The 12,864-nt window shown below is 33.8% G+C and overlaps 1 protein-coding gene across 1 annotated transcript; it reads right to left on the bottom strand.

Annotated features, from left to right (window-relative positions):
* Positions 1-7,296: 7,296 nt before the first annotated feature.
* On the bottom strand, positions 7,297-10,809 carry LOC132068048 (F-box protein PP2-B10-like). Its single transcript, XM_059461510.1, has 3 exons — positions 10,412-10,809; positions 8,298-8,416; positions 7,297-8,093 (listed from the first exon to the last, which is right to left on the bottom strand). The coding sequence occupies exons 1-3, from the start codon at positions 10,697-10,699 to the stop codon at positions 7,592-7,594; spliced, it is 909 nt and encodes a 302-aa protein (XP_059317493.1). The 5' UTR covers positions 10,700-10,809; the 3' UTR covers positions 7,297-7,591.
* Positions 10,810-12,864: the final 2,055 nt, after the last annotated feature.

Below are 12,864 nucleotides of genomic sequence, written 5' to 3'. Positions count from 1 at the left end.
GATTAACTTGAAATACCATGATGTATTATATTCCCCAAAATACCTATTTTTTCTTAATTATGTTGGAAAATATGTGGAAACTTTTGCCATGTGGCATTTTACGACTTAAAGTTATTAATAAACTAATCTCGGCATTTAAAAAAGCCAAAAAGTAAGAAAGTTAAAGATGTCATTCGACTTTATTAATAAAGCATAATTCAAGTATTTTACTACAATATTTTTTAACGTTTTTATTTCTAAAATGTCAACAACAATAATATTTGAGATATAATTCTGAAAAGATATTTTCCTCATTAAATTTGTCAATAAAAAGGAGCTTTGTGTAGTCGACGTACTCTTACAGTTATGGAATTAGTATCATGTTTATTTTTTATTAGGGTGATAATCATTTTAGTCCTCCAATTTTACTCTAAAAGTCAAATACCTCCTCCAACATTGAACAATCTACATTTTCATCCTCTTAGCTCAACTTCAGACTATTGACCGTTAACTATAGATTAGTTGACCCGATTATTAAAGGGGTAAAATGAAATTTCACTTATATTCTTAATTAATAAGTGGGTGCCCTAATTAATCATATATTATTTTCCTACAGTTTTTCTCCGTTAAGTAATTCTAACACGTCTCTACCTCAATTAATAATTCTCAGTCTAACCAATTATTCATATTTTCCCGGAACCTTTCAGACCCTTGTAACCATTGTTTACTAATCTGGAATTTGTCATCTCAATATTTGAATTTTTGAATAGCTTTACCTTTGGCGACCTTTGCTATTCTTCTTTTCAAATGTGAAGACAAACGCAGAGATGAAAATCCAAAATGGCTGCTAGTAATATCTCCTCCGCTGCCTCCTTTTTCATCAAAGCAATTTCAAGCAAGCTATTAATATCTCGATTCTCCTCTGCTAAACTCACCACTCTCTTCTCCAATTCTCTCTTTTCTATTTTCCGCATTTCCTCATACTGTTCCCATTTTTCCTCCACCAAATTCACCAACTCCGGTTAAGAAGGTGAGAAGAGTAAGATCCGTAAACAATTGTTTACAAGGGTTTGAAAGAATATATGAAAATATGAAGAATTGGTTAGGCTGAGAGAAATTAATTAAGATAGAGACGCGTTAAAATTACTTAACGAAGGAAAACTATGGGAAAATAATATGATTAAATAAAGCACCCACTAATTAATTAAGAATATAACTGAAATTCCATTTTACCCCTTTAATGATCGGTCAACTAATCTAAAGTTACCGGTCAATAGTCGGAAGTTGAGATAAGAGGATGAAAATGTCAATTGTTCAATGTTGGAGGAGGTATTTGATTTTTAGAGTAAAGTTGAAGGACAAAAATGATTTTCACCCTTTTTTATTATGAAGCTAAACAATAAGAAACATGTACAGGGCCAAGTTTATGTTCGAAACCCCAATCTAAATTAAGCTAGTAATGCGCTTGATCAGTAGGACTAGGGCTGCATATTGGTCGGTTCAGTTCGAGTTTGAAAGTTATCGGTTATCGATTTGTAGAATTGTTAAACCGTTAAGATATCGGTTAATCGATTGTTGTTTCTTATCGGTTCGGTTATCGGTTTAACCGTTAAGATTTTACACAAAAAAAAAAATTCAAGAACTTCGGCTACTATTGTAATCAACCGCGTAAAGTTTGACCTGGTATCAAAAGAGGAAAATAAAGATAAATTTCTAAATCAACTAGTTGAAGAAAGATAAGTTCCTTAATCATCAACCATGTACACCATCACTGGAATTATCTAGTGTACAGGGAACTGTAATATTAAAAAAAGGACAATTTTCAGAAGAATATGGTACAAAAAGAGTAGAATCAAAATTTAGAATCCATTAAAAATAAAAAAAAAGTAGCATTTAAGTGGGAAAACAAAAAATAATCTAACATCAATACCATTGACATGTCCTAATGATCTGAGAAAACAAGAAAAATAGTTATGAAGTGGAAATCAAGTGAACCCTAAATCTAGTCAAGTGACTTAATATATAGAAGGGTAGAATTGTAAATAAATAAATGATTATCGGGTTATCGGTTCACCCGTTAACAAAAATGGTCAAATCTTGATCCGACCCAATAAGCCAATAACCACAGGGCACTACCCGATACTCGAACTAGTAATCCATTAACCCAATAATCGATTCGGATTATTGGTTTAACCGTTAATTTGCACAGTCCTAAGTAGGACTAGCATATGTATTTTGTTTAATATTGTCAAGTTATATTATTTATATTTTTAAACTTATTTGTATATAGTAAAATTTTGTGATTAAAGGTGTGTTCGGTATGGAGGAAAATGTTTTCTTAGAAAATAAGTGGATTTCCACTTATTTTCTCATGTTCGTTTGGGTAGTGGAAAATAAGTGAATTTCTTATTTATTTTTAAATTTCGTTTGATTGATAGAAAACATTTTTTACTAAAAATACTCATCCAAGCCTCACCAACTCCAACCCAACCCCATACCCCAACCCCACTCCCACCCACCCACTTACGCCCCACACCCCCCTCCTCCAAAAAAAAAATTTCTTTTGATTTTTTATTTTTTGCACCCCCACCCCAACCCTCACCAACTCCAACCCAACCCCATACCCCCCCCCCCCCCCCCCACCCCACTTCCACCACCCCACCCCTACGCCCCAACCCCCTCTATTTTTTTGTTTTGTTTTTTGCACCCCCGCCCCCAACCACTCCCCGTAACCCATACACCACCCCCTCCCCCCCATCCACCTACCCTCTCACAACATTTTTTTGAAGTTTTTAATTTTTTTTTCTAAATTTTCTACACGACCACATCCCCATCACCCCCTCCCCGTTGCGTGGAACCCATACCACACCAACCTACCCCCTCTCTCCCCCCCAACCTCAACATTTTTTTTTGAAATTTTTTATTGTCTTTTGCTAGTTTCTACACCTCAGTACACCCCTACCCAAAAAAAAAAAAATCATTTCATCACACATTCCCTCCCCCCCCCCCCCCAAATACCCCATCACCCCTTCCAAAAGTTTTAATTTTTAACCATGCAAACATTTAATTTTTATAATTGTCAATTTTTTTCAATTTTTTTTTTGGAGGGTGGGGTAAAACCCAAAACAAATGTCAAAAATTTTTTTTCAAAAAAAATATTTTTTTTGGGGGGGGGGGAATAGTAGGGGGTGGGGTGGGGTTGCGGGGCGCAAAAACCAAAAAAAAAGTCAAATTTTTTGTCAAAAATATTAATTTTTTTTGGGGGGGGAGTGGGGGGGGCATGGGTTGGGGGGGGGGGGGGTGGGAGTGGGGGTTTGGGTGGGGCGGGTGGAAAAAAAAAAAATGTCAAAATTTTTTTGTTAATAAAAAAAAAATTATTTTCGTAGGGTGCGGGAGTTTGGGGGGGGTGGGGTGGTATCATGCGGGAGTGGGGAGGGGAGTGGTTGGGAAAAAAAAAGTCAAAATTGGTGGTTGGGATAAGGTGCGAGCGGGGAGTGGGGGGGTACAAAAATCAAAAATATTGTCAAAACTTTTTTTCCATAAAAAAAATTATTTTTTGGCGGAATGAAGTGGTTGGAACTTGGATTTCCTACTTTGGTGGAATGAGCTTATGAAGTTGTTTTCCTTAATTTTATTAGGAAAATGTTTTGGGAAAATGTTTTCCAAAAGAAAATATTTTTCAAATTTTTTGACCAAACGAACATGAGAAAATTGAAAAATATTTTTCTGAAAAATGTTTTCCTCCATACCGAACACACCCTAAGTGGTGTTACTTAAGGGGACTATGCCCCTGCGTTCTGTACAATTACTAAATTACATATCATAAGCTTTCCTCGTAATGAAATGACACTACTAAAAAATCACTATTTTTTCATTGAAATTTTTCACTAAAAAATGTCAAGTGACTATTCTTGTAGACGTTTTGATTGAATCAGTGAGAAAATAAAAAGATAGTAGTGTTTTCACACGAAAAAATTAAGAAGTTTCTTAGCGTTTTTTTGATTTCCACCATGCGTTTTTCACGTGAGCTGATTCGATGCGAATGAAGTGCAGGAATCCAGTGGCGGATCCAGAATTTGATGCAATGGGTGCTCCACTATATTTAGCGCAAGTAGGAGCATAGAGCAGATAATCAATGGGTTCAACTAAACCCAATGTTTTCCACATAGAGTATGGATATACGCATAAAAATTCAACATATATAAATTTTCGAACTCATAATTTCAAAAGTGTAATGAATTCAATATTAAGGGTCTAAAAATTGGAATCATCAAATTTTATTCCTAAATATCATCTACTAACGTACGATCGCTAAAATTGTCATATAAGTGCACAACTATTTGAGAATGATAATAAAAATGTCTAACCTGTAAACTATTATAGATATTATCATTTTAATATAAGAAAAAATTATATTCACAGTTATTATTGGCATTTTCATATTTTGAAAATATTTAATTACACAAAATTTGTTGTAGAACTTTTAAGTCAATAATATAATAGAGAAGAAAGAACTAAGAGAGAAAACAAATGAGTTTCTTTAAGTGGAACAAGAGAACTAAAAGGGTAAAGGGACAGAGAAAAGACTTCTCAGTTAGTGTTGGTAACGAAAACAAGAGTAAAAAAGGAAAGTAAAAAAGGAAAGCAATAAACAAAAAGAAGCCTGATTTTGGGAGCAACGCTTGGAAAGAATAAATAAAGTAATATCAAAAGTAAATAAGGAAAAAAGGAACAAACACTTACAAAATGCTTAATGCGGGAATCAATCCTAGGTAAGTGACTTCATTGACAATAAGCATACTTGCCCCAAAAACCACCGCACACGCATTGATTTTATCAGTTTTAACATGTTTGAAGTACAAATATATGAGTTTCGCGTCAGGAGTAATGGGTGCTCGAGCACCCACAATGACATATGTGGGTCCGCCCCTGCAGGAATCATGTTTTATAACACAAGTTCCCGCGGAATATCAGTAGGATTTCGGCTTTGCTTCATATATTACACGTATCCTTCTTTCTTCCCAATTTCCCATCCTCTTTTTCTTTGAGTTTCTGGCCACTTAAAGATACACGTAAACAGCGAGTTACATTGTTGAAAATTGTACTATTTCTCATGCATCATTGTCGACGTATACAGCGAGTTACATTGTTGAAAATTGTACTATTTCTCAATGATGCATTGTCGACGTATACAGCGAGTTACATTGTTGAAAATTGTACTATCTCTCATGCATCATTGTCGAGGTCATATACTCATATTACCATTTATATAAGACTATATATATGATGGAATTCTGCCTGCCAGGTGCCAACCAAACCAAAGATAAAAGAACATAAATACTATAGTTAGTATTACAACATAGACTGATGATGTAAAGGATGATGATGAGTTGAAGAGAAGGAAAACAGTGACTTCAGCTTGTTGGGTTTCAAATTTTGAGGTTGAAGACTTGAGATGGTAAGAAGAAAACGGTGGACGTGCTGGAAATAAGTTATGATTAAAAAAATAAAATATGTTCAAATATGTTCTGTGACGTTTGTAATTTATTTTATATTTATCAAGGACATGATCTTAAATAAGAGGTTGTGAGGAACTCAAACTAGATTAGACAGGAGGCTGTGAGAGACATGAACTAGACTAGAAAGCTAATAGGTGATAAGTGTTGTTTCACTAGCAGTTATAGTATTACTCATATAATTTCTTATACTCCCTCCATTTCAATTTATATGAGGCTTAGCGTTTGATTGGTACGACATTTAAGAAAAGGTGAAAACTTTTTTGAAACTTGTGGTTCAAAATAAATCTTGAATATTTGTGTGGCTGTAAATCATTTCATAAAAAGTGAATTTGTTTAAAGATTAGAAAAGAGATTATTCATTTGGAACTAATAAAAAAAAAAAAAGTTCGCATAAATTGAAACGAGCCATCATTTGACCACTAACTGGGCACGAAAACATTTAGCAACTAAACAATGTTATTTTTAAACAACTTTCATTAAATACTCCACGACCATTATTAACGTTTTGTTTTTTTAATTATTTTTATTTATTTAATTTTTCTCTTTCTTCTTCATTCTTTCCTATTTTATTATTTTATTAAAATGAACCCCATTCATTTGCCACCACCACACCGCGCTCCACCACCACCACCGCCGCCGCCACCACCACGCCAACCCCGCTCCCAACCAAACAACCAAACCCACCTTCTTCCACCCCCCTCCCAAAAAAGAAAAACTTAAATTCATTGTCATTTACCTCCATTATCATCAACGCTCCATAAAACCAATACCTTTCTTCTTTCATCAACAACGGTGGAATTCCAAAATCCGAAAAAATCAACAACCATGGAACTCCAAAAATCCAAAAGAATCAACAACCATGGAACTTATCAATAACATTCTTAATTACTTAAAAATAATCCAAATGGACACCCATTAATCTTTCCTGCCAATTGAATTTTTTTTTCTCAACCTTTAATCTCATTTGCATTTTTTCTCTTTTGCTCATTTAATACCTGAAAGAGGCTATGTGTTTAATGGAGAAAAGACATCTGGGAAGAAGACAAACATGAAAGAGGGAGAAAAACGACCAAGGAAAATGGAAAAAGAATAAGAAGAAATATTGCAATTTTGGAAAAGACATCTGGGAAAAAAGAAGAAGAAAGAAGGAGACAGAGGGCGGGGGGGGGGGGGGGGGGTGGAAGAAGGAGAAAGGGAAAAGAATAAGAAAGAAAAGGAAAAAGTTAATTTAAAATGGAAAATAAAATATTAAAAAAATCTTAATATATCATCCAATTAGAAGATGACATATCTACGGTTCCTTTTTAGTGTATTTTTTTTTTCCCACGCGCTTTTAAGAGATTGGAACACTTTTACACCCGCTATTTAATTAACTTTGAAAGCTTGTTAAGGGGGGCATAAATACAAGTTAAGTTTTAGTTGTAAACTAAATTTTCGTAACAAATGATGTTTTTTCTCTTTCTTATACTACTTGCAGTTATTGTTCCTTTTTTCATATGCTTTGACATGACTTCTTCAATGCACTAGGCAATTGTAGAAAATAAAAGTAGGTCATTTCTTTAATACCCGCAAATCATCAGAAGAGATAACCCGTCTTAAAAGAAACTCAAGTGCGACTAGCTCGACCCGTTATCAAATAATACATCCATGTAAGCGGCCTTTTTGTTTTTCTGATGGGGCAAGACTTCATCCCTGCCTCAGTTACCTCTCAAAAATTCATTTAACTAAAAAAAAAAAAAAAGCAGCAGCAACAAGTAGGAGTAGATATCACCCACAAAGTTATTAAACAGCACGTGAGTTCCACAAAATTATTTTAACACAAATGACTATTGATAAAAAAGAAACAGGGGACGCCATAACACCGATCACAACAATATATAAAATGCCTAAACACACTATACAAGTACTTAGCTTTTTGCACCAATTTCTTGACCATGATGATCCATTTCTTGATAAACTTGGTGCAAATCTCTACTTTTGTGGGTCAAAATCTCCATGTGGGACACAATGGTTTTATGCCTTGTAGCTTTTAGCCCCTCAACAGGAAACTGGCTTAGCACAGACACCAAATGAACTTTCAGTATCAAAGTTCATTAGCCTTCCTTAGGCCTGATTTCAATCCCTTCAACAACTAAGCCACTTTTCCAGTTACCTCCCTTCACCTCTGTCAAGGTCATCTCGAGTTCAACGTCTTGTCCTCTCTTCACGAAGAATTCTCCCAACTCGACTTCTATCCATCCGTCACTTCTCTGTTGTGGGTATCGTGCTTGTGCTTCATTTTCTAAAGGCGGAGGATTAGCTTCCCGTCTAAGGATATCAGCAATCTGGTTGAAGAATCCCTCCCGCCGCGGAACGATTTGGTACATGTGCCTACGCGCTGCCTCCGGGTCCAAGAATACCGTCTGTGTTTTCCTTTCATGCCCCGAAATCCCTACTGCACCCTCTGCGCTTTGGTGATCAAATCCGTAGGTCCTGGATTTCGTTGTGTACACAAAGTAGGCTGCGTAGTTGGTGTCCGGGGATAGCATAGAGGTGTTTATCTTTCCGGAAATGTCAAACCAGCAGACGTCAAGAAGCTCAGCAACCTCCGAGAACCTAGTCTCAAAAAAAATTGCATTAGATCAACTTTTTTTGACTGGCAAGACCACATTAGATGAACTTGAGAATGACATAATGACATCTTAAAAGGACCAAGATCTACTCTTTTTCGCACAAAAATTAATCCTTAGAACTAGAATGTGATTAAAAAATGGGAAGTCTTCGCTACCCCATAATAAAAGTTACTTATCAATTGATTACCTGGACTCAGGAAGGGAAATCCATCTCCAATACCTAGGAGTGTCAGCCCAAACAATTGCAAGTGACCTTGCAGCTAACATGTAGCATTTCTTTCCACTGCGCTTCTCCAATGAAAAGCTCTGCATTTTCAAAATACCAAGTCAGAAGTAAACTTAGCAAGTAACGAAAAAAAAAACTAAGCCCAGCAATAGTCACAATGTGCTGTGTCTCGTCTTTTTTTTTTTTTTTTTTTTGATCAAGTAAAAGTAATGTGCTGTGTCACATGTAAACCAAAACTCAAAAGTGTAGCAGAAAAGATACAAAGTGATCCGGGTTTAATATCTACTTAAAGACTAATGGTAGCTCACACTATCTACAAGTGGGCCAACTGGTCCCTAATTAACTTTGATATCCAAAAGATAAGAGAGGCAAAAAGGGGGATAATGACCTAAATGGTACACGGAAAGGCTTTGACGTGTATCATAAAATGTCAACCACATTCACAGAAGAACTTAAAAAAATATGGTGAGCAGGCACAACTATATAAAGTTAATATTGCACTACAATAAGCATATAAAGCAACTTCCCATCTTTTACATAAAGGGTTGATATAAAGTTGGAACAATTGCAAAGACTGTCACTCTCACACATGGACTTGTGAATACCCGAACTATATCAGCTTTCAAATCAAATTACCAAGAATTAGTACACACTTAAAGGTCTCTGCGATCGATGGACCACTTCAATCTTTGAGAGATGATTCTACGAATAATTCAAACCACATTTTTACCGTTTAGCATGTTTCACATCAGTATAATCCCCCTAGTCAAATAAGTTTCTTTCCGTAATCTATGTTGCTCGAACTGTCCAAAATTGATGTCGGGACCTCCAAAAGGTAGTGCATTTTGGAGGATCTAACACTAGTACGACAACATTTTGGAGACAGCAAGCAACATAATTCGTAATAACCTCAGTCTGCATGGTAGTTTATATATCATTGAAAGCATCTTTAACCTACTCTATTTGCTTGAGTGCCAAAAGCAAAATAATTTAAAAAAATAAAAATAAAATCAGTCATCTAAGGAAATGAGACTATGATATCTTTCTTCACTAGGTCAATCCAAAACACATGAGCAAACAATTCTTATTGTTATTCAAAGAAAAAATTGTTTTGTAGGTGAAAAAAATAGTTTCACATTTTATTTCAAATCAAAACAAAACAAAATCAATTCTCTCAATTAATGTGATATCTAACTATAATAGGCATTGTGTGTATTTTTCCCCATCATTTATTCTCAATTAATTGAATGTATTTCATTCCAGAATATTCCAAAAAATCACATTTTTCAACAATTCCAGATTAAAAAAAAAAAATCACTTCATACGAAATCAAAACAAAAAACACAGATAACAATATCAAGTAACAGGATTTTTTTTAAAATCATATACTATCAAATACACCATGTCCTTTTTAGTCAGTCTGTCCCAAAAAAAAATGTCTATCTTTCTATAATTAGAAATAACTTAATTTTAAAATTCCCCTCTCCGTCTCAAAATATTTATCGTCCTTACTGAAAATGCTCGTATCAAAATACTTATTGTTTTATTTACCATGATAAGTAGCTTTTTTCCATTTTACCCGTCATTAATAGAGTCAATGTCTATCGTAGAGAGGGAATATGAGGAAATATGTTAAGAGAATAAAATAGTCAAAATACTACCTTATAAATGCTTTTTTAATGAGTATGTAAATGAAAAATGCGACAAATATTTTAAGACGGAGCGAGTAATTCATAGCCCCAAAACTTTCCTTTAAATTTCAAAATTTAAGAGACTATAAGAGTAATCGTTTATACGGTAATTACCTTAATGCCACCGTCAATTAAGAAAGGATGATCACATAGATAAAAATAAAGCTCTTTCTTTGTGCGGCTATAAATCATTAAGGGTAAAAGAGTAATTTTAAAATTAAATTATTCCTAATGATTGATACTTTTATGGTTATAATTATAAATCATCTCCTCAAGGATAAAACCGTAATTTTAAAATAGTGAGGGGCTATAAAATCATAACATTAATGATTAAAAAGAAAACGATGCCACATAAATTGGAGCAGAATTATATGGGATGATTACCTTAGTACCGCCATCAATTAAGAGAGGATGATGACATAGATAAAAATAAAGCTCTTTCTTTGAACCGAAACAACCAATCGAATCCGGTCTAGGATAATCCGGTGGTAAAAACCGGTCCCAAACGGCGTCGCTTTCACTAGCAGAACGGAATATCGTGGCTACAACAGATAACCGACACGTGTCTCTCGGACTTGTTAATGATAATATGTTCGCTATACAACCTTCCGGTAACTGGTAAATATCGCTAACCGTGTTAACGGTGAAGGTATGTCGGTTTTCCACCGCCATTGTGGTGTACGTGAATGTACCTGATTATTTCTCTCTCGATCTATTTTGTATGAGGAAAAATTGTTTTAAAAAGTAGGCAGTATTTTCGTGATGGGAATGTGTTAAAAAAAGGGCCAAAGCAAGCTATTTATAGAGATGCGTGGTTGAGATTTTTTTTTTTTTTATTTTTTAAAAATAAAAATAAATTACTCAATCACGCCAATTATGTTATGACTTTTCATTTCAGAATCAAATAAATTTTTAAATCGCAATTTGTGACTTATAGTGTTTTCTTACTAGTTTTTAAATGTGTAAATTTTGTTTTTAAAAACTTGAAGATTATATGTTCGAATTTCACATTTAAAATTAAAAAATTTAACTCTCGAAATCTAAATTTTGTTACATAAATTGAGACAAAGGGATGTTTATACTGTTAAACCTTTGTATAACATCTTTTTGAATATTTTTAGATTGTTATCGTGAAATGTAGTTATGAAGAACATATAATATAATGTCATATGAAAAATGGTTTTTATAAGGAAAACTTAATCGTTATATAGTGAAATATTACTGTGAAAGATCTATTGATAGAGAAATGTTTGATCGTGTAAATATTATTTTATTAAAAACTATTAATTTATTAATGTCGCTAGAACAACTTGGATGTATAAAGTGGGTGAAGTGTCATCTATTCGTACGCGATTTCCTTGCTAGGTGTCTGATGTGGTCGACGACATTTTTTTATTAAAAAACTATATTTATTTATTTTTGTGAAAAAAAATCATATAAAAAAAGAAGGGATGAAATTTATTCCACCACGTAATATATTGAACCAAAATATTAAATGCAAAACTTTCATAATGGTATCATAAAAAATTATGGTGGCGATGGATAAGATTTTTTCACTTTTAATTAGAGATTTTGGGTTCGAACTCTTTTTTAGATTCGATCTTTGAAAATGAAAAGATTCCTGTTAGAAAACGCTCTTTCTTTCTTTAGAAACACCGCATATGGGATAAGAAAAAAAAAAAAGGGACCATTGTTGAACCTTAACCACTAAGATAATGCTTTGGGCCACAACCTGCAAATTCCCTTTTTAGTTCTTTCGCTTTTCTTTCTCATCTTAAAATTTTCGTTTTTTTATTATAATAGAAAATAAATAAGAATCAGAATATAAGAAAAGTCAACCCTTTTGAAGAAATAGAATTTAAGTTACTATAAATGTAAATAGCTTTTTGCAAAAGAAAGAAGAAGTCACTACTCAGTAGGGGTATTTGTTCTAGAGTTTCCAAGTCAATATTCAAAAAAGAATATTTATATAGTAGTATTGTTCCAGAGTTTTCAACTCAATATTAAAAACATATATTCATAAAAAAATGGAGGATATGTGACCAAGCCAAAAGCTGACACGCAGTTGTCGGATGTATTATAAATTACTTGTATGCTAGACACGACGTCATGTCACAAGCTTTAGAACCACACAATAATTAAACAACTAAGTTAAAAATGAAAGGAAAATGTTCATCGATCCAATTTAAAGCACTGGTTGGGTAAAAATTAATCAACTGAAAGAAAATTACCGACGTCCGAGACGAAGGTAATTTTTTTTGAGTAATAAGGATACTTATATATTATTAAGCATCTAGATTATTACAAGACATATAGCATTGCTCTGTGGAGCAATTTCAGTTCTTAGGGTGACCTGTTTTTCTTTTATTTGCTGATTCGTCTCAATGAAATTTTTCATGTTGCACTAAGTTACTTACAGATGCATGCATGCGGTCCGTCAGCAGTGGCGAAACTAAAATTTTCACTAAGGTTCAAAATATAAAAAAATAAACATACGAAAAGTCAAAGGAGGTTCAACATCTATTATATATACATAAAAAATAATTTTAACTATGTATAAATAGTGTTTTTTTCCGCCGAACGGGGTTCGAACCCCCTCGGCCCTATGTGGCTTCGTCCCTGTCCGGCAAGTTCAATGGCAACGAGAAGGGGATTCATTAGCTCGTTATTTAGAGATGAGGGTTAAAAACACACCCCAACTATCACTTTTTTTTTTAGTTTCATACTTAAACTATCAGAAGATTGAGAAAACTACTAAAACTATCACTATCTAGTTTGCAAAACACACCTCAAATTATTCTTGAATGACATGTGATCTACACTCTCCATTTTATATA

This window comes from Lycium ferocissimum, chromosome 8 (genome assembly GCF_029784015.1).
Source record: "Lycium ferocissimum isolate CSIRO_LF1 chromosome 8, AGI_CSIRO_Lferr_CH_V1, whole genome shotgun sequence".
NCBI lineage: Eukaryota > Viridiplantae > Streptophyta > Magnoliopsida > Solanales > Solanaceae > Lycium > Lycium ferocissimum.
The sequence above is the reverse complement of the archived record's forward strand: the minus strand, read 5'-3'. Positions and strand labels throughout refer to the sequence as shown.